The sequence below is a fragment of the Rousettus aegyptiacus genome, unplaced genomic scaffold (genome assembly GCF_014176215.1).
Source record: "Rousettus aegyptiacus isolate mRouAeg1 unplaced genomic scaffold, mRouAeg1.p scaffold_m13_p_2, whole genome shotgun sequence".
NCBI classification, from domain to species: domain Eukaryota; kingdom Metazoa; phylum Chordata; class Mammalia; order Chiroptera; family Pteropodidae; genus Rousettus; species Rousettus aegyptiacus.
Window position 1 is genome coordinate 84592675 of NW_023416295.1, and position 22827 is coordinate 84615501.

General features: G+C 37.2%; 1 protein-coding gene and 1 pseudogene across 31 annotated transcripts in view; one reads left to right on the forward strand and one right to left on the reverse strand.

Moving 5' to 3' along the window:
- The window catches only part of CLASP1 (cytoplasmic linker associated protein 1), a 239473-nt gene that overhangs the window by 36120 nt on the left and 180526 nt on the right, over positions 1-22827 (reverse strand). For 19 of the 31 annotated variants that reach the window (XM_036236822.1, XM_036236821.1, XM_036236809.1 and 16 more), the window contains 6 exons: positions 20711-20874; positions 18351-18429; positions 17181-17324; positions 7889-8032; positions 7245-7351; positions 3137-3253 (listed from right to left, as the gene is read on the reverse strand). In XM_036236822.1, coding sequence (XP_036092715.1) covers positions 3137-3253; positions 7245-7351; positions 7889-8032; positions 17181-17324; positions 18351-18429; positions 20711-20874 — 755 coding nt within the window. The remainder of the gene's footprint in view (positions 1-3136; positions 3254-7244; positions 7352-7888; positions 8033-17180; positions 17325-18350; positions 18430-20710; positions 20875-22827) is intronic. The other 12 variants (XM_036236829.1, XM_036236826.1, XM_036236830.1 and 9 more) reach the window with 1 other exon arrangement.
- Positions 11003-11121, forward strand: LOC118613994 (annotated as a pseudogene).

A 22827-nucleotide genomic window follows, 5' to 3' on the forward strand; every position in this document is an offset into this window, starting at 1 on the left:
GGTGTGAGATAGCAATGATCCAAGTGTTTTCTAAGGCTGGTTAGGTTCTGCTAGAGCACACAATCTAAACTCACTCTTAGAAATGGAAACTATTTGCCTAAAATTGCAAAATTGGCCCAGATAGAAATCATTTTCTTTTCTGATGAAAGAAAATACACACCCCAATTGTACTTGGACAGTTCACAAAAATACACGCCAACTCAAAGATTGGCTCTAGCATCAAACAAAAAAGAAATGTGAACTTGAACACATTTACAGCTAAAATTCCATGAATACACTGACAGGAGGTGGAATAAAAAACTTGAACAGAATTCAAGATTTCAACCCCTTCTGAGTTCAGAAGGTTATCTGTCTGTCTATGAGGTAGTATCTCTTTAACATGAAGAAGCATGACTGAGCACAGGGGCTCCCTGCCCCCGCCACTTTCTAGAACACCACAATACCAGGTATGTAGGAACAAAAGCATTTATACATCTGGCCAGTACACTATTTTTTTTATATATATATGTAAAGACTAAGTATGATTCAAACAAAAAAATATGTATACAAGATGTAAAAAGATGCCTTAAAATACTTGGAATCACAAAAACCAAAAATAATAGCACAGCCCATGCAAAAACAAAAACAAAAAAAATACAAAAGAATGACAGGATGGACAAGAGGAAGTCTGGCGGAACGTTCATCTTTTTAAGGGATGTCACAATATTATTTTTCACATGTCGCTTCAGATAATGTTAGCTTTCAGATAATTCATCTCATTTTTCTCAACCTGAACTTTCTTAAAACATTTCATTTCGGGTCATACAACTTTAGCATATAGTAGCCTCTTTTAAAAATAGGAAAATAAAGGATTCTGCCAGTTAACGTTCTTCCTTCTTACTTTCAATTAAAAAACCAACTCAGACTTCCAATTTAGGAGTACGTGTGCATAACCAGATACAGGCTGTGGTGACACTTCTTTTAGACTCACTAGCTTGAGGTCTGAATTATCTCCTTGGTATGAAGCGAAAACCGTGAGGTCCAGGTGAGAGAGATCATTGTTTTCCTCTAACAGGAAACCGTGATACTTTGCTATTTTATGTTTTGGCTTGATTTGTCTTTTTTCAAATCAACAGCCCTTTTTTTCAAATCTATGAGTCCTCATTTCATAGAGAAAAAGGAAATTCCCATGAATGCTGTCATTGGGGAATCGTAGACATTGTGGTTCCAACAAGCTACACAATAAGGAAGCAGCAAGAGAAATGTGGCAGTTTTACTTAGAAGAGATCCCAGTCTGTCACCTGCCCCACACTGTCTTGTTTCAGGTCAGAGACAAACCCACAACACAATCCTTTAGGTCAAAGGCTAGGCTCTGGTCACCTGTAAACACTGCAATTAGACCCTAGAAAGGTTTCCTTAGGATTCTTTAGATTAGGAAGAGTTGCTCAATCAGTCAATATTCACTGACCTAAGGCCAGGCCATGTTACCCAATACTAAAGCAGAATAAAGTTATGAACTGTCCTGTTGTAAAGGATCTGTATTATGGGTGGGGAGATGCATGACACTGGGTCTCCAAGAAAAGAGAAATTGGAGACAGGAAGTTTGCCTTCTAAGATTTTCTTGTCATCCTCTAGGGAAAAGATACTAGGGTACGGAAAAAGGATGACTGTTCTTTATTATGAAATCAACAGGTTTTTGGCATAGAGCAAAGAGACGGACATAGATTTCCTTAGTTTTATGCAACCAATAGGTTTTCTAAATGCAAAAGTCTCTCGTCTCCTCTCCCACTGGTAGTTCACAGAAGTTAGAAGTGTTTATTAAGCATCAGCTATATTATTGTGTGCATATGTGAAAGATGGTTCTGGGAACTGGATGTCCTCTGCAGGGCAGTCTTGATGGTTGGATGGGCAGGCTGGCTGAAGGTAAAGCTTAGTGCCCATTAGGGCACGCAGATCAGTATACTGGGAGACAGTCATTAAGCTAGTCTTATACTTTGAGGCCTGACTAACTTTTAAAATTAAAAAAAAAAAAAAAAGTGTAGCAACATGTTTTTTTAACACTGACGACAGCAGTGACATCTTTATCAGTGTGCCCTTGCCCTAACCTTGTGTATCTAGAAACAGTCATTATAGGATTCTCTGTACACTTTAGAAGTTACTTTTAGAGCTGTAAGAACTTCAAAAGAAAGATGTTGCTAAAACATTTAGCTGACTTGTTTACTATGTAGAGAGCTTCACTATGTTGAGGATACAAAAGTAGGAATGTAAATCTTCTGTACAAAAGCTATCTCTGAAGCATTCAAAAGTAAAACTTTGTTTTATTTTTACCCTTCCCAGAGGGTACAAACTTCCCTTACACAGCACAGAGAGAACTGGTCTGGCCCTGCTCTGCTCATGTAATTACAGGCTTCTACGGAAGAGAATCTCTGGTCTTCAGACCTTTACAAAAAGCACCTAGGAGACCCCCAAACAGACAGCTGTAGGAACATGTGGACCCCACTCTGTACTACAGATTTACCACCTAAAAGAAGCCCCACCCCCTTTTTTCTAGACTCACTGACACTGTCACATTAAAGCAGGGGCTTATGAGGGTACCAACAGCTCTCCTACCTGAAGGCAAGGAACCTTTACTGAATGCCCTTCTCGGGGTCTCCTTTCTGGATCCGTGTCCTGAGACTATCACCAGGTGACAGACAGTTCATTATGAAAGAAGCCAGTCCATACAATCACTAGCGAGACTGAGTGCTACGGATGCAGTTTGGGAAAAGCAGGTCTCATCTGCTTCTTAGTGGAAAAGCCTTGTGCGCCTAAGAAGAATGCTAAGGAAACTGCTTACTGCTTGCTGTCTGCCTTGATTTCACAGCACTGCCTGGGCACTGCACTGGACCAAAAGGCTCGTAATAATAGATGTTGATGAATTTGGTCAGTTGATGAAATGGTCATCTGTCCTTGTGACATGGGAGGAACTGTACTCATGAGGTTTGACAAAGATCACACACCTGTTCACACTTCTCACCAAGGCTCTCTTCCTGCTAGTCTAAGCCAAAGCAGGGACCACACTGCAGGCAGCTGAGAGGCTTTCCAAAAGACCTGAGACGACCTTGGAAATGCAATAATATTGTGACACCTCAGACAAGTTTAACAGGTAGCTTGTTACCTGGGAGAGTAAGAGCGCCTGAGAGTCTTGTGGGAGGGAGCGGTGGGAATGGAGGTAGGCTGAGAAAAGGGAGGTGGGTGTTTCGATAGCCCATCGGCACTCCAACCCCATAACCGACTGTAGTGATCAGAAGAGGAAAATCAGAAAGAGAAACAAAAAAAAGGCAAAGGGGAAGGGAGGAGACAGGTAAGAGGAAGACGCTATACTCTAAGTGTTTCAGAGTCTCCTTTTTCCTTGACAAAGTTCTAGCAAAATTAATACTTCACCATACCAAGAAAAAGAACAAATTTTGTTTTATAATTTGGTCTTCGATCAGACTGCTTTATTCTTTTCCCTCTCAAACATGCATTTACATTTTTAAATCACATAAGATTCCAAGTATAAGCATGAAGCACGCACACATGTATATGTGTGTGTGTGTGTGTGTGCGCACTAAGAAGGACATTATAAGCACTTACAAAAAAACAGGGATGCTTGGTTTCAGATAATGCAATCCATTATTTTAGAAAGCGCCAAAGAAGGTATTGTGGGCCTTAATTCGAATGGAACCAAAGGGACTGTAGCAGGAAGAAAAGGAGAATGTGCCACTCTGACCAGAGCAGTCTGCGTGCTCCGAGGCTGGGATCTGATTCCATGGAGGTCAGAGGCTGCCACAAGTGATTTCCTTCTGAAAGAACACCAGCACCGCCAGAGGGAGGGCACCACCCCTCAGCTGGCCAGCTCAGAGAGAAAGGAACTTAAAATCTAATTCCTTTGCTTGCGTCACCTAATATTAAAATTAAAATTCATCTGAGAACACAGGTATTCCTCTTCACAAATATCGCTAAGTTATCTGGCCTTGCAGAAGCCCTGACAGAGAGTTCTAGCAACTGTTCCAATCTTAAAAAAAACAGAGACATTGGGAAAGGGGTGAGCTGGACTTGTTGGAAATGTGACATGCGGCCATGGGGCAAAGTGTGGTATCAGAGACAGTGTTCCTACAGAGTGGCACTGCCTGCCGCTGGCATTCACTGCAGTTCTAAGAGCAGCAGGTACAAAGCTAGTCTCCATCTGAGGACAGTTACGGTCCATTTTATATGGAAAATAAAAGTGTGGATATAAGAGGTCACTACATCATAGATGGGCCTAAAGACTGTAAGTCACACACTGAGTTGAGAGTGTGAGTAAAAGAGAAATAAAGGCGACCATCCCAAGCTGGAGCTCTGCTAACAAGGAGAGAATAAAGCAGGCACACTGCCATGTCCCAGTGAGAGGCTACGTCTCCCAGGTAATCCCCACTTTGATTCTATCGATAGATGGGATGACTGTAAAATCTACCTAAAATTACCTTTTACCGCTAGGGTAAGAGAGGTTATCTAGTTAGTGCCATTCTGCTCTACAACATGTTTGCCGAGCTCCAGAGTGAGGACTGCCATGTGGTTTTATATATTAAAGGAAATGGATTTCATGTGATTTCTCAAGTTTCTTGCAACTCTTTTTTTTTTTTTTTTTTTTTTTTAAATAAATCGCACTGGGTAAAATAAGCTAAAATATAAACGTATTTAATGATGAAAAACTATATCATATATGTCCTTTCCAAATCCCCAGTAGTATCTGTTTACTAGCTGGGAATAGCAGTAATTCTTCTCTCACACACAAAGTTTAACCTGTTAGCTATGGCTTCTCTGATACTAATGGGTTTGATAAAAATGACTTCCTCATAACGACTTTTTAAAAAAAAACCTACCAAAATGCAGATTTCCTTCATCATTTTAGGATATTTCCTTATTGCCACTATAATCTGAGTGTAGAATTTTTGAACCAAAAAAAAAAACACCAAAAAACAAAAATACTAGTTCAATTCAGTACTCAAATTAGATTAAAAACAAATCATTGGTAATAAAGAACAAAAAGCTAGTATCATATGGTCAAGATAACAGGTCAGATAAAATAAATGTTTCAAGAGCACTGCTTAGGAAAATAGTGGAGATCATACATGGTAGAACTCATCACCACCTTCTTACAATGTGGTAACTGGCCTGTTCTCCTAGTCAGTGCAAAGGTTTGTTGCTTTTATAGTATTCCTGGTAGAAAGTATGCAGCCTATTTGCATATTTCCAGTGATATGTATGAGGCAGTTTTTCCTACTTCTAGACATTTTTAGTTATGAGAAAAATCATCTCTCCTATTAAATTCAAGTTGGCTATAAGGCCATCTAGCTAGTTATGCACTGACTGAAGGCACGGTGTTTTTTAAAAAAGAAAGAAATGACATAACTAATTCCCTAAAGAAGAATTTAACAAAAAAATATTTAGTCCACCCCTGGACTTTTTAATATTGAAAATAAATCTCTTCATTTCTTCCACTGACCTGTAACTCTAATAATACAATTTAAAATAAGGCCAATTAAGAATAAATGGTGACATAGAAAATAAATTAAAATTTTTAATAATTTGGGGATCCATGAGACTAAAATCTAGCCAATTCTTAGCTCTGATCAATTATATTAGCAGCTTCCACCAATCTTTAACTTAGACTATCAGCACATATAATAAAAAAAATTTGAGCTTTACCTTTTGCTTGTTACCTGAACAATGTGCCACCCTAATAACAAAATAACTAAAGGAAGTATGAACTGTGTTATAAAAGAAGAGATTTCCCAATTAATGTTGCAAAGTATCTCACAAAAGCAACAATTTACGGAGAATACAAGTTCTCCGTAAAATTCTCCCCCAACCAAGAAAGAGAACTCTATGATTTTACTTTCAACACAGGATCCTCGTCATTTAAGACAAACTATATACTTAGATACAGATGTTAACACTAAAAAAATTTGTTGGCTGAGCCTCAGTCATACCTGAGGAAAGTCAGACCTATTTTTATTAGTTTCTGGTCTCACTTGTCTAATTAGAATAGTCTGCTGAATCATGACAATACAGATCAAATTTGGAGACATAACATCATACTTCATTCTACTTATATATAGTATGGGGGCAGGGAGGCTTAGGGTGATTAAATCTAAGGCAATAAACAGTAGGATACTATACGTATACAAAATATTTTGTTTAACAAAGAGAAAAATACAAAATTGACACATCCCAAAATATTTACATGATAACCTGAGGAACTGAAGAGAAATTCAGTGGTAAGGACAGAGGAATTTGAGACTCCGGGTCATTTAAAAATCAAAATTTAAAGGGACTTACGTTTTGATTATCTTTCTACTAAAGAAGTAATCCTTTAAGGGAAAATGGCTTACTTGCAGTATTTTCTTATAATTTTAAGATCTTGGTGTCAGCAACCCTTAAGATCTAGCTCCTTGCTTCTTATTGTTAATGACCCCAAAAATCTGTACAGCAAAGCATGTATGACCCTTATAGGTTCAGGTGCTGGCTGTTTCCTAAAAAGTCTGGCTTACAGGGCTATTACTCTGAGGCTACAGGTGACTCCAACACATGCCAGGGTGAGGTCATGAAGGCCACCATGTAGAGAATGCCTAGGGCTCTGGCCAGATGAAGAAGTGTTAACTAAAGATCCCAAGACAAAGCATGTTCTGCTTTTCAGTCACTGCCTCACACTCCGTAAGGCCAATGTGCACGCGAATCTGAAAATGCTGATCTAATTTTGGTTCTCAGGTTCTTACTGCCTCCTCCAGAGCAGTATTCTGCTTTAAACATGAGCCTATGATGACAGCGACTATGCCTGGAATGGCCACTTGGTTAGAAAACTACCCCAGACTGTGCGGACAGGCAATAAAGAGTTTATTTAGATGATTACATACCTTCTTCAGGTGCTCCTATCACTTATAGAGTAAGTGATATGAGCTTCTAAATGGTTTTATATGATATAGTACAAAATCGAACTTTTAGTTCTAAAATCTTTAAAGCACTAGAAAGTGTTTAGAACTAGAAGAATCTCAGAGAACACTCAGTGCAAACCACTCATCTCACTGTAGAAGTTAACTGCTCTGCCCAAGACCGACTATACAGTTAAGGTATGGGTGGGGACTGGAACCCATAGTCCTGACACTCATACACTTTTTGGTATTAAGCTTGGTCTAAAAATATGAAAACAGGCTAAACTGACATTGTGGGGCTTTAGTTTCTTCACTTCTGTTGAAAGGCATTACCTTGGAGAGAGGCCCCCATGGGAACAGTTGGTGGGTGAGGTCAAGGGGCTAGTCCTGCTGCTGGTGTGTCTGGAGGGAGTCCGGCCAATTGTATTGCTTGGAGATCCCTGGAGTAAAGGCAGAATTAGCATCATTACTCAAGGGCTAAATACAGAGTATGGTACACTTTTTCCTTGGCCTTTTAACCCACATGTAAATAAATAGGCAAAATTTGCACAATCGGGGTCATTTTTTTTCTGAATCAGTTATGGCCAAATTTAAGTGCCTGTTAAACCAAAAAAGGGTTAACTGTTATAGAGGCATTCCTGAAGCTGAATGACCCATGCCAGTTGTGCTAGAGTAACAGACACAATTGAGCATCTGCATCTCTACAGTATGAAGAAAAAATAAGTAAGTCAATAAATAAATGACTAAATGTAAAAACTGAACTGACTGAACAACCTAACTTAAGAAAAAAGGCCATACTTAAATATTGGGTTCAGTCATTCATTGTAAATACGGCAGGATCAAACACGGCCTCATGTAGACCCACAATCTCCTAAAAGGGAACAAGAAAGCTGACTCTTTTATTAGAGCAAGTTCTAGAAGGGACACGCAGAGGCCATTATCAGTATAGAGGTACCCATTGTGACTAAAGCACTTACCACACTGGTGTTACTGGAATTCTTGAGGTGGTTATGCAGGAGTTTGGTGGCACCATCCTGGAATGTTTTTGGCAAGGCACCAAGTAACATGGTAAATTCAGGAGTGTTCAGTTCAAACAGAGAAATAAGCACAATTTGTGCTGCCTAGAAAAAAAAGAAATGATTAACGTATGTAATGTACAGTTACATATCTTGTCAAAAGTCATTAAAATTGTGTTTAAAAAACATTTTTGTATGAGTAAAATAAATAAGAGAACATCATTGCCATAAAGAAAAAGTAAAAATAAAAGGCGTCTGTAAAAATTCTATTATCAATTATAGTCTTGTTGCATTTTAATGCCCTGGGTTTGGATTTCCACAGCACATCAATAAATTCCTGTAATTTTTCTTATGTTATCTAGCACTAAGAATGAAGCTGGTAAATACATCAATAAAACGGAAATTTTGTAAGGCTTAAGATTGTTCACTCTAATAAGTCAAAATTGGAAGGGGCTCTCAGAGCATCCTGGAAAAAACATGTTTCGAAACTAGCCATCACTGGGTTATCTTGAGAAACTGCTTTTCCTCAACCCCACTCCCGGTGACTGAGATATACTAGAAAAAGAATTTAAATATCTGAAAAAATGAAAATCTCCTACGTTTACACCTATGAACTGAGGAGAGAGACAGTCTTTGGGAAGCAAAGGAGACTTACATGGTACAAATTAAAAACGTATTCTTCTGTCTTTTAGAAAGAATTCTACTTTTCTTTATTAATTGAGACAACATACTGCAGAACGCTTATAATCGCTATAGTAGCAAGGTGAGGAAAAGCAATTAGCTGAAGCAGTAGCAGTCAAATGAGACTCGAACTTCTCCAGCAAGCTAAGTGCTTTCTGTGGTAGTAGTGGAGTAGCTGGCATTCTGAGCTTTAAATATGCCTGAGGAATTAGTTACAAGGGTTTTTGCTTTAGAAAAACTATCCCCCAAAAAACTTTAGTAAATACTAACTGGCATTTGTTACAAATTTCTAAGAGTCAAAAGAAAGGAAAACAAATATTATGAAAATCTTTTGACTAAAAGCATACATTTATTTTTCCAAAGACTCCAATTTTGAGGATTACAGTAATTATGGGAAAAAATTATACTTTTTCCCATAATATACAATATTATAAAAAACTTATTTACTGAGAAATTCTTTAGCAATAAAGACCATAAAACATTTCAATGCTTTTATAATGTAAAAATTCTGGGTCCAGTTAAAATTATTTGTGCCCCTCCAAAAATCCAAAGACCCAAATGTATTTAACCAAAAAAAATTATCAATATAAAATATAAGTAGGATTTTTTATAGAGTAATCAAAAATTACTTTCTCAACATGTCAAAAACATTCATTATACACAGCATTGGGCATAAGTATCTCACTTTTTTCTCTTGACCTCCAAAGTATAGTCATTAGTAACCTTTCATTCAAATCAGATCACATCAGGCCAGTGTGCTGGCAAAAAACAATATGATAACTGTACTAAAATATACATATCTACATTCCATTATTGAAACATTCTTAATAAATCATTATACAGAAGAATCTATTTCACCGATTTAACATACTAATAATAAACATGATTTAAATATTTGTGTAAGAGCAAATTCCAAAAATCATGCAAAGTAATTTGTGCATTAAAAAAAAAAACATTTTATTAGATGTTAGAAAAAATGCATGCAGAAGAAAAATGTACTTCAAAGAGAAAGAAAGAAGCAGACTTGAGTTTTTGCGGAGGTAGGCAATCAATGTTGCCAGTTTAATAAGTTTAGGAACTTATTCTTTTGTTGACTGAAAATGACCTGAAAATTATAAAATGTATCATTATATTTAAATAGCGTATTCTTATTTGAAATGTGCCACTGTCTTTACTAGAAGACTCTATTTCTTCCCAAAGTGACATGATATCTAATACCATAAACTTACTTGAGGTTTTTCACAAAGCAAATTATAAAATTAGTGGGATCTTTTAGGAACAGGAAGACTGCAAGATGATAAGCCTTGAAACTATGCTAATTCACGGTGGCTACTTAACCTTAGTGACTTTTTAGTCATGTGGGAAAAAAAAATCCTAAAGTTGAATTTGGTAAAAAATCAAATAGAAAGACAGGAGACTTTGAAAATATAGCTGGTCGGACAGATGATACATGTGTGATTTATACATATGAATGATTTATTTTTATATTTTCTGAAATATAAAATGAATATGATTTTATTGTTTTAAAAATCACCCTTTGGCTTAAAACTGTTTTTAAATTAAAATCTTTTTCTAATGAGAGTCAAGCTTCAGAAATGGATAAAAAGTTATCATTTAAATATATTATTTTTTTAAAAAGTTTACATCAAAATTTTAAAAGCAATGAAAATAATGGTCCTAAGAATTTATCTATAACCCTCTGTGTCAGTGAGCAATCAAATACTAGAATTCCAAGAAGGAAGAGAACTGGGTTATATTTATCACAACCATCATTAAAGGAATAATTCCAATTATGGGGACCAGTTGGAGAGATTAATTTTTAAAAGCCTGCGGGCATAACTCATGTTCAATAATGAATCAAGCAGAGTATGTCACTGTTCTTGTCCCATCTTTCTTTGAACTCTTGCCTTACACTAAAAGCACACTAGCCAAACAAAAAAACTCAAGAGTGCTGCTTTTCTTAATGGACAACAAGTGCAACTTATTTTAAAAACCAAATAACAACTTAGAAGAGAATGATTCCCACTCACACTCCCATAGAAGAATTTAGGGGAATGATTGTAAATTGTTCTTCGAATACCACTGCTTCCTGTTTGAAAAGAACTCTTGGGGTTATCAGTAGCCTTGAATTCTGTATACCTTACAGCAGAAAAGAATTCTTCCAGACAGGAGGTAATAAAGCTTTCACAAATGCTTCAGTGCTGGTATTAACCAAGGAAAACTTAAAATTTGGGAAGAATAAGAGTTTTCTAATCTATTAAGCAATTATTACCATTCCCTTTAGATTGTCATTAAAATTGCTTCAGAAAATCACCAAAGAGAAGGTATCTCAAAACCTTGATTATTTAGTATCTATTCTTTACTATTCCACTAAAATATGGTAGAGGTCTGTCTGTCTATGGCCATGCCACCCTGAACGTGCTTGCTCTCGTCTGATCTCAGAAGCTAACCAGGATCGGGCCTGGTTAGTACTTGGATAGGAGACCACCTAGAAAGACTAGGTGCTATAGGCGTTAAAAAAAAATATATATATATATGTATGTGTATATATATATATATGGTAGAGGTTTGCACTCAACATGGCTATTTCTTTAGGAAGGAAGTTAATCATAAAACACACCAAAACATGAACATTTACACAGCCACACACACATACACACACACGCTCAAATTTATATTAATTTTAGGTTTCTTCAAAATCTTCTCAGTGTCTTCACAAGGGTAACCAGTATTAATAATCTAAAATGCAAACACTGAAGTATCTTTTTTCGAATTAGTACACAATTTTAAATCTACCTGTTTACAATTTTCTTCCAAGTTTCCTTCTCCAAGACCAGAGCAGGTCGAAGCTGACCTAGTGGGGCAGTCCTCACCTACTCGACTACGCTGAGGCGGGGACTGGCGAACAGGAAAGCGGGCACGATTTAAGCAGAGAGAAGAAGCAGGTGCTTAAACCACGATTATACGTAAGCTGTAAAAGTATCTGGCTTATTTTTAAAAAACCATCTACATATACGTAACCTGAAAGCTAAGAATAGTAAGAATAATAACAATAACTACCAGTTTTAGACCTTGACCATTTGTTAGGTCCTTAATAATAGTAATAATTCATCCTACAAGTTTTAGTATTCTTGCTCTATGTAAAGAAATGGAAAATCAAAGAGGTCAAAATGAGGCCTGAAAGAGGCAGTCTTCGTTAAGCTGAGATTCAAATTTTATCTGATGGTAAAACCCTTTCAGTAGGCCATGCTACCTATCTATAATCAGAGATTTAAAATTTTTTCGATCTCTGAAATTTTAACTTTTAAAGGCTATTTATATACTTTCCTGCTCCAGACAACAGCATCTTTCTACCTTCTAGGTTTCTTTGCCTTGTCTTCATTTCCCACATTTCTCAAAACAACATTTAAGGGCTAAATCTGTTATTTTATCTAACAAATTAGATGCTAAACATTAGAAAATTGCCTATGATAAGCAAACATACTGGGATTCTGAATCCTAAAATATATTACTCAAAATTTTATTGCCATTAACACATTCTCTTTGATTAATGGAAAAAAATCTTCCTAATGCTGGAAAAAATTTGGTTTTCAATTTGTTCCAACAGCAGTAGCAGCAAAACCAAAATAACCCTCAAACAACAATAGCAGGAGCGATAACAACAAATTAAGTATTATTTAGTTATGTTTTTATATTCTTTATTATAATTAATCCTCCCAATAAGGCCTAAAGCAAGTATTAGTATTCCCATTTTGTGAATAAAAAACAAGAATTGAGTTTATATGACTTGCTCAAACCACTAACAAACAAGTGGCAGAGGCAGAAGTCAAATAGAGGTCAAATTCTAGAATCCACTTTCTACTGTTAATACATTATATTACAAACACAAGCAGAGTGCATTAAGAAAGGTCTAGTATACTCCTGTATAGTTTGACCGACACTAGTCAGGACTCCCACACTTAATGGAAATGATTTCTCTGGGAATACTGCAGACCACTTTAAGTCTGGGTGGGGCTTTCCCATAGAATCCCAATCAGTCTCAGCCTGAGAAGTGCACTGGTGACTGGCATGTGTTCTGGTTTCCATTGCACTTCTTCCCTCTTTTTCAAAACATCTGAGATTTGTAAAGACCTCTCTCCAATATGAAACACCCCAAAACACTAAGATAAAATGGAAACAAAATATTAAAAATACTGTTAAAGTAAAAAAAATCAGAGCTGTTATCAGCTTAGAATGTTTCTAAAGTGCTTTCCTAAATATGGCCTTATAAATAAGAAGAATGAATCACACGGACCGCAAACTCCCCAAGTACTGTTTGCATAAAATTAATATTCTCCTGGGATGGGGTCAATATGAAAGTTTAATGCACAGATTTCAGACTCTTCTAGTACTTAGAATATAACTTTTCTCTACTTTTAAGAAATTAAAGGACAACAAGAGGAGAACCTGGTCTGTGATCACAAAGTGCTCTTAAATCACAAAGACTTCCCTAGCACCTGCTACAGCTTTTAATAACTCTGCAAATGATAAAAGAGGCAAAACACATTTATTTAAGAGACAGGTAAGAGTATCTTTAGTGCATTAAAATGATAACAATTTTAGGTCTTAGAGCACAGTAACATATACATTGCAATTTCTAAATATTTTAATTTATTTAGGTACTACATTCATCAGACAATTGTTCAAATACATCTCAAATTCTTGGGTAAAGCAGTTGCCTGACTTACAACAGCATCTATATTTATATGAAAGTACAAAGGACGGTACATCAAAACAGAGCATTTAAGTAAGAATGAATCTATCTCCAGGAAGGATTAATTTGTAATACCCTAATGTACAGTTTGTGGCTAAGTAATTATGGGGCAAAAAAACATATATTTGAATACTGTGCCTTAATACACCAATCTGAATCAAATCACAAGGCTTTCCTAGCCAGTGTTGGTATGTACAACTAAAAGCCAAATAATCTAGAGCCACAGACATCATAGATGGGAAAAACAAACAAACAAACAAACAAACAAACAAACTAGAGGGTTCCCAAAAACTGAAGATGCATCTGCTAAATTTAATTTCATCACAATTGGCATAGTTAGGTAAAAAACAAACAAACAAACAAACAAAAAAACTCCTTATTTAAGTAAGAGCTATGTCAATCCACTGAAAGACCAAGATTCCTGCCAATCCACTGACAGACCAAAGCCTTGGTAGGCAAAACACTTAGAAGGCCCGAGATTCCCATCTCCTGTTGTAGAAGCTCTGCACAATCCCCTCTCCTAGTGTGTGGACTCGTGAATATGATGGAACACCGCACCATAACTGTTATATGGCAGAAGGGATTTGCAGATGCAAATGAAATCAGCTATTTATCACACAGGATCTCTTGGATATGCTGAGCTGCTTCCCGCTTGCTGTTTTCAGGATTCTTTCTCTCTTTGTCTTCGACTTTCAATAGTTTGATTATGATATAACTAAGTATGGAGCTTTTTTCAAATCCTACTTTGGAGCTTGTTAAGCTGCTTAGATGTGTAGATTAATATGTGGGGGGTTTTTTCCCCCATCAAATTTGGCAATTTTTGAACATTATTTCTTTGAATGTTCTCCTGCTTGCTTTGAAGAAGCAAACTGCCATGTTGTGGTGAGGACTACGTGACAGGAGAGATGACAGGTAGCTTCTACGAGCTGAGAACACCCCCTGCTGACAGTCAGCAAGAAAGCAGGCATCCCAGTCCTACACACCTGTGAGAAACTGGATCTGGCAAGAACCAGTGAACTGGAAAAGGGACCCCTGCTTCAGAGGAGATCAAGGACCCAGACAACACTGTGACTTCAGTCTGGTAAGACCACGAGCGGAGGACCCAGAGAACACATGTGAGACCCCTGAGCCACAAAATCGTAAGATAATAAATTTGTGTAGTCTCAAGCTGCTAAGTTTGTGGTAATTTGTTATGCAATAGAAAAATAATACAGAAGCGAAAAGGAGGGGAATTTCCAAGACTATGGTTTTGAAAATGATGGCTTCAAAATGTTACTTAAAATTATCATTTCTATTTGGGTATTTGTCATTCATTAATTCATTCAAAATAATTATTAAATGCCTACTTTGTCTTAGAAGTATTGTGCTGTGAGCATACAAGGTAAGCAAAAGTAGGAAGGTGGGTTAGGCACTAAAGAATGGTAAGGCTAGGCCTAGACTTTAAGATACTAAGGACCTAGGCAGAGGACCAAGAGAATTAGTGGCAACCACATCAAGACTACACCAGCAATCTGTACGTCTTGAGGCTCAACCCCAGGTAATCATCTAAAATAAAAGGTCTTAACTCTGTGCATTAAAAATCTGTCAAGAATGGAGGAAATCCCAATCAGATACAAAACAATGTCCAAGCTCTACTCTGCACCAAAGTATAATCACCTGGGGGAGAGCCCAGGTATCTGGGAGGACTCTAATTGCAGATAGGACCAAGTATTATTGATGTCAAGCTTTTCAAATTCTTCTGAAGATCAAGATTATTGTTCTAGAACCTGGGTTTGAACTCAGGTGAATATGAGCTGTTACATAGGTCTCAGATGGGGAAGATGGGCAGGCACCAGAAGTAGAATGCCAGTGGAGACCAGGCTTTGTGAAAAGCACTATCTGATTCAAAGTATTGAAATTAAGTGTTGAAGATCACACAGTAAGTGAACCTTGTGATTACTGGCAATCTATTTAATATCCTCACCATATTTGACTTAAGCTAATATTATAATAAGTTGACTGTTTTAGAGCCCCAGACTAGATTAGCTCAAGGAAAAAAGTTCCTATAATGTCCTGATTAGAAAAGTTAAGATAATAAATCCTACTTTTTTAATATGCACTTCCAGAGAAAGTGGAGATGATGGTCAAGTCAGTTGCTTCCACACAGGTCCTATTCATTGTTATGTGAAGCTAAAACATGTTTTAGCCTCCCAGAAGGGGATACTTAGGTAACACTTAATTACAAAAGCACATACTCACATACATGTTAGAACTAAAGATAGAAAGCTGCACTCATGGCTTTTGTATTTATTGATCTTGTGATTTTGAAAATTACAGCAGAAATATCTGTTTCTGACTTACAAACCAACCAAAGCATTCAACCACCTCCCACTGTACCTCCCTAATTCAAAACGGGTTTAATGGTTAAAGTAAAGGTTGGCCGTTAAATGCTCTTTTGATACATGTTGAGAAATTTTACAAAAGGATCATGAATCAAAAATATTAGTTAATATTAGAACAGTGATTTTGAGTAAGTGCTTTAATAAGATTTGCCCTTGCTCCTTTGACCTTGAACGACTTAGTTTATTACTATACAATGAATGACAGAAATACCTGGACTACGACCCCTCCAAAGAAACCTTCCCGATAATGCTTTAGTTCTTGAGTTGCATTACAGAAGGAGCTAAGTGTTAATTTGCACTTGGAAATACACCATCCTTGCTAACTATTCTTTGGAAACATCCTTCCCTTTTTCCCTGCTTAGACTCAATGCGTCCGCATTATCCATTCTGTCCTAAGGCCAAAGGACTTACACTGGTAGGGACATATGTGGACGAGGTACAGAATAGAAGAAAAAAATGCAAGCTTTGTGATTATATCAAAATAACTAAAATCAAGTACTTTTAGTCTGAAAGAAGAAATCTGGCTTTTAAAAGTACTTTATACATGCTAGTTAATTTATATGTAAAGTAAAAGAATAACAGCCACATGTGAAATTCGAGTGTAGAACAGGACACTGACAGGAACGGAATAATAGAAATAACAAATGCAATAATACCTTATGCTTGTTTTTTGCTTATGATGTGTCAGGAATTGGTCAAATGCTCCACACATATTAATTAATCTTCATAATAGTCCTGAGGCAGAATACTATCTAGTAACAGAAATAGCAGTATCTTGTGCTCTCTACTATGTTCTATGGCTCTCAATGTGCATTTCAGAAGAAAGCAGCAAATATTTCTCTTCAGTGGCTTAAAAACAACAAAACACCACCTTGGTATCAGGGTGTCTCAAAAATCTGAATTGTACCCTCTCACTTCACATCCTCCAAATCAAAGAGAGTGTGTTCCAAGTGTGGCATTTAATCAGAAGTTTTTGCGCTCTTTTCAAATTCAAGAATTAATTATATCTTTGCAAACTTACAACTGCGTTTTACTGTTAGGCACCTCAAGGCCAGGTAACCTTAGATTTGCAATTCTATATACAAAGAACATGCCACAAAACAAATGTCAAGAGAAACCAATGTCCTTTTAAGAGATACTAAACTACTAGTGCTTTCACATTAAAAAACATATATAGATGCCTAAGAAAACTATGAACCCATCATATAAGATTTCAGATTTTCATTTTAATATTCAGAGACTGAAACAAGGTAGAGCTGGAGAGAGAAGAGAAAGGGCAAGAGAAAAAAGTCTGGGTTTTCAAAGAAAAGTTGTGACAGATGTTTATATGTAGGTGCACTGGGTAGTTTGCAAGTTTCTAGACAATTTTTTTTTTTTTTTAAACACATACTAAGAACAGTCTGTCATTAAAGCTGCACTGCAGCTCTCTTGGACATACCTTTCTCACATCTGAACTCTTTGGTTCTGTTGTCCAGGTTATAATTCTAGAAACGGCAAGCCTGGTCTCACTAGAATTTACAAAATCTGTTGGATCCATCTGCCTGGCAAGAGACTCAATGTACTTCAGAATTGCAACTTTGACCTGAAAGATCCAATAATTATAAACATTAAGCATACTTTTTGAATCATTGAAAAGAATGCTTCACTGGTGACCAGAGAAAAGTAAACCTACATTGAGGGACACCTCCTTTCTCCTGGATTCATGTTTCCACATCTATCAGGACAAAAAGCATGAAATGACTGAGAGGTATGTTTAAGAACAAGAAGAGTAGCATGCAGCTTAATACTCTTCATTTTTTGAGCACCATGCCTGCAGAAAAGGCGGTTCTGCTCCTCATGTGTGCTGCAAAACACATAGGCCAGGAGCCCATGTGGGGAGGTGTGGCATTTCCAGCTCTGCCACCAACTGGGAAGGGCAAGTACCACTCTGTGGTTAGTACTGCTTTTTAGACATTCTAAGTCACGCCTTGCAAGGCAACGTTTTCAGTAATTAAGCTGATATTCTGTCTTAACTTCTCCATTACTGTCTCAATTGGTTTTGACCTCACAAGGAAAGGGTTATACTGATTGGGCCTATCCTAAAAACCCAACAAAAGTTAATAATAGAAAAATAGATGATGTACATGAACTGACTTAAATGAATACATATCCTCCATCATATTTATCTGTTATTAAAGGTATGATTTTACAACGTGTAACAAGTAATTTTCACATGTTAGAATATTTTTAATATTAATTTTTAAAAATTCCATTAAGATACCTATCTCAACACATCAATATTTTCTAGTTTAAATATTGTGACAGAGTAATAACACCCAAATGTTGGTAAAGATGTGGAATAACTGGAACCCTCACGCATTGCTGGTAGGCATATAATATCAGCATTTTAAGAGTTTAAAATAAAGTTAAACTTAACGCCTACCCAATAAACCAGCCATTTCTCTACTGGTACCGAACCAAGAGAAAAGAGAACATGTCCACCAACAGGTGTACAAATGTGCTCACAGCAGATTTATTCTAATGGCCAAATACAAGTCATGTATAAAAATTAAATTTTACACAAATTTGGCTTCTAAAGGTTGAACTGTCATGATAAATCGTTACCCACCTTGAGGTTCGGCGTCTGAGTTTGATCCACAATAAATCTCATCAAAATGTTAAATTGTTGATCAAATGGAAAGGAGTCCCTAGGTATAAAAATAAAGTACTTGTTTTTAAAGAAAAATTTAATACAAAAAATAATGTAAAAACCATATAAAAGACAAAAATTCTGTTGTAGGTTAATATATGTTAAAGCAAGCCTGTTCATATTTTTTAAATAGTACTTTTCATTTTATATAAATACTGTTATACACATTATATAAAAAATTTAGAAACAGGAAAATCTTGTTAAACCTCCCAAAACACACACCAAACCTACTTTGAGTATGCTTTTTAAAAATTAATACTACACGATAAACTAGTAAGGAAGAGATTCTTACCTGCCTTCTAGGGACCTGCTTATCTATCTTCTCTCCAGCTACCTTTCTGAACGTTGCTTACACAAAAAAACAGTGCAAATTCCCTAATCTTATTTTTACATCCTGATTACACTGCTTATAGCTGACCTTGCTTAAGCTAACTGCACTGTCCTCCTTGGTTCTCTACCTGAGTGACTGCTCACAATCTCTATTTGGTATAGTAACCACAAGAAGTAGTGCCTGTGGGATACTTAGCAAGAAAAATCGCCACCCAGCTACAAAACACACACAGAACCCTGGGGGCCCTAGAGTCCCTCTCCTGCTCCATTTCTTACCTGTTACTGATCCCTTTCTTTAGTCCCTCACATCTTTGGTCCAACTGAGTAACCCTGAGGGCTCTTGGTTAGCGAAAGTCAGTGCTCTCTTTCCCCTTAATTACTAGTATTAGTGTAAAATTGCATAACAGAGTCAATGTGCATAATATAGACGTACCTTCCATACTAACAGGAAAGATAATGCAATGCAAACATCTACTACAATTGAGGCTGAGCAACTGTACTGCTGTTTTTAAACTCTTAGACTTTTCTCAATCTATAGAAGTATAGTAAAAAGGGCTGTACATTCAAAACTACAAAATCACAGGACAGATGTGAAATTTAAATGAAATCCAAGGAAAATATAAGGCACATGGCGCATACGAGGTACTAGTGTTACTTACCAGTATTAAAATTACTAATAGGAAGTAAACTTGACCTTATAGCACATTCTTTTCTCCCATATCTATTTGCATCCAGGAAGCTATGAGGACCACCTCTGAAAGCAAAGTATTCTTTATAATACATAATTCATACTTGTTATAAATTAAAGAAGCAAGGTCAACGAACCACATGTAAAATGCTTCTCCTTTCTACAAGAAGTAACTGGTGTGTTTAACCTGGAAATGTGTCCTGCCGTTAAGTTAAAGGAAACTGACGCAGAGTTACAGTCAGGTCTATTTCCTGAGGAAAACGCTCAGCCAACATTGAGCCCTCGATACTTACTGATCCCAGGTAAACTTAAGCAGCTATACATCTCAGTTGCTGAGAAAAGGGGAATAATAAACATACTTTAGAGACTTAGACCAAATCTACTGAGAACAGGATTCTTCAAGGAAAGAGGCACCCGGGAAAATTAACAGGAGGGAATAATTGTTTTCCTTAATCACCAAAATTTAGGGATATAATCATAATAGTCCCACAATCCTTAGAAGTCTGGAAGGGGTCTAGTCTTTCATAAATTCACCTAAATTAAGTGACCTATAAGTCAAGCCTGGCTCATAAATGTTCATAACATCAAAAAAAATTTCTCAAATGTATTAATTACCTTAGATTTCTGATAATCCTTGAAAAGTGGTATCACTGGACCCATATTCCAACATGGCCACAAATGACTGCATCTCTCTAGCCTATTGTGTAACCTTCCCCACTTCTACCTACTTCACTCATTTATTATCAGCTGGATTAGCCTAGCCCTTGTAGCCAATGCTTTATAAATCCATCACCATACTGGTATATAAGAATGTTCTCCAATTCTAGCTTATTTGTGGAATCTTAAAAAAATAAATAAATAAAGCCAAACCCAAAGAAACAGAGAGAATGGTGGTTGCCAGATGTCAGGGGTAAGTGAAATAGATAGATATTGGTCAAAGGGCACAAACTTTCAGTTATAACATGAATAATTTGAAGTTCTAAAGTGCAGCATGGTGATATAGTTAACAATACTGTTCTATATACTTTAAAAGTCTTAAGAGAATAGATCATAGATGGTCTCACTACAATAACAAGAAAACAGTAATTATGTGAGGTAAAGGAAGTGTTAATTAACGCTGTGGTAATTAATTATCAACATATACATGTATCGAATCATCATGTTGTATACTTCAGGAAAGAGTTATACAATGTTCTATGCCAATTATACGTGAAAAGCTGGAAAAAAATGGTCTACCCCCCCCCCCCCGCAAAACACTGACCTTGTGACATCTAGAGCCTTCTGAACTTTTGCTTGTACAGATCCAAGTAAATCTGCTCCCATTTTCTTAAGTAATTGTGTGAGAAGAACAAAAAGCCAGTCTTGCAAGTCATCTTTATGAATTATTATAAAATCCACAAGAGTCTCTAAAAACATACTGAAAACCTAGACACAAATGAAAATCAAACATTTCACATATTTAATTCATAATTTCCTCCAAAATCTCCAAAACATTAAAAATATACTGGATTTGCCCAGACTCTTAAAACTTACATTAACACAGTTAACAACTGGTCACACTATAGAAGAAAATAAAGCAAAAAGGATGGGAACTTACTCTCTGATGTGAATTCCACCGCAAACCAGGCCATGCAACAAAACAAATTCCATGTTAGTCCACAGTGAATTAATAATATTTTCATGCAGTCTCTTAAAAGACCTGAAAGGGCTACAATCTGATAAAATGGTCTCCCCTCCCTCAAATGCCTTTAAAACTCAGTACAGAGAGAATGAGCTTTGTTGAAAAGTATTAGTTTAATATAGAGGCTTTCCCTTTCCCTTTCTTTCTTTGAAAAAAAAAAATTTAACCATCTTAATTCTATACTATTATTGTTCATTCTCTAGCATTCAACAAATGCTGTTATAGGAAGACATCAGGTCAAGGTGGCGGAGGTAAATGCTCTGCTTCCCTTTTCCCATGACCACATCAAAATTACAACTAAGTTATAGAACAAACGCCTTTGAGAACCACCTGAAGACTAGCTTATAACTAAGGATATAAAGAAGAAGCCACAGAGACTGGTAGGAAGGATGGAGATGTGAAACAGGCTTGTCATATACCGATGTGTGGTGGTCAAGAATCAAGAGGGATATCTTAGCTAGATGTTCCCCCTGAGGAACAAGGGGTCCCAGAACCATACCAGGTAATCCAGCCCAGGGAACCATAACTGGGAAGATAAGTCCCTACAACATCTGGCTGAAAACCAGTGCAGACTGTGTCCAAGAGAGACAACAGGCCACTAGAAACAAAGGCATTGTAGGTCTTAAAGGGTCCATTCACAGACTCACTGGCTCACGAACTCACTTGTTCAGACTGCCAGAGTAGGAGCAGCAGCTCTAAAAGCATACAAAGGAGTAACTACATTGATTAGCTTCAGTACGAAAGTTGAAGGGGCAGAGGTCGGGACAGCTCACACAGCTCTCTCCAGTTGGAAGTGCTAGCAGTTGCCATTATTCATTTGTTTAGTCTTCTCCCATCCAGCTGGCAGGCACAGGTGAGCACCAAATCTGAACTCTCCAACCTAGCTAACATTGTTTGCCCCACTCAAGTCACAAGCTGAGCCTGAACCTCTTTCGGTGGATTTTCCACAGAAGCAGCCAAACTCGGCCCATGCTGTGGATTTCCAAAATCTCTCAAAAATCAACAAACCCTGAAAAAGCAGCTGCTAGTTTCGGTGTTCCTCATACCTCTTCCTAAGTGGCCTCAAGCCTGGCACCAACGGCAGCCAGCCTCAGTTTATGCATAGCCTCTTCCAGGCACCTCCAAGCCCAGCACAGACAAACCTTGTAGATCATTTTGTAGATGTGGCCAGGTCGCCCCAGGCTAGACACAGGAATCAGCTAATCTGGCCAGCACAGAAGTCCCTCACAAGAGACCCTAGAACCAAAACACCCCGTGGCTGACTGCAGACCACATCGGAGTACCACCTAACCAGCCCCACAAACGATGTAACTAAAGGGCAGACTTGGCAGGCACCAGAACCCTGTTAAAGTGATTCAAGCTCTGTGCAGTCAATCCCCACACAATAGCTCATCCATTGCAGTCACAGCCAGTCCTCATAGCCACTCAGCTTGAAAGTCAATCCTACTGACTGATGTGCCAACAGCAACTAAGGCTCAACTACAATAGAAGGGTACACACAACTCACACCAGGCACACCCCTGGAGCACCACGCTCACGTGACCAGGGAGTATGTACCACTGGGACGCATAGGACACCTACTACATTAGACTATTCTGCCAAGATTGGGAGATGTAGCAGATCTGTACAATACATAAAAACAAAAACAAGAAGGTGGCCAAAATGAGAAGACAGAGAAACATATCTCAAACAAACAA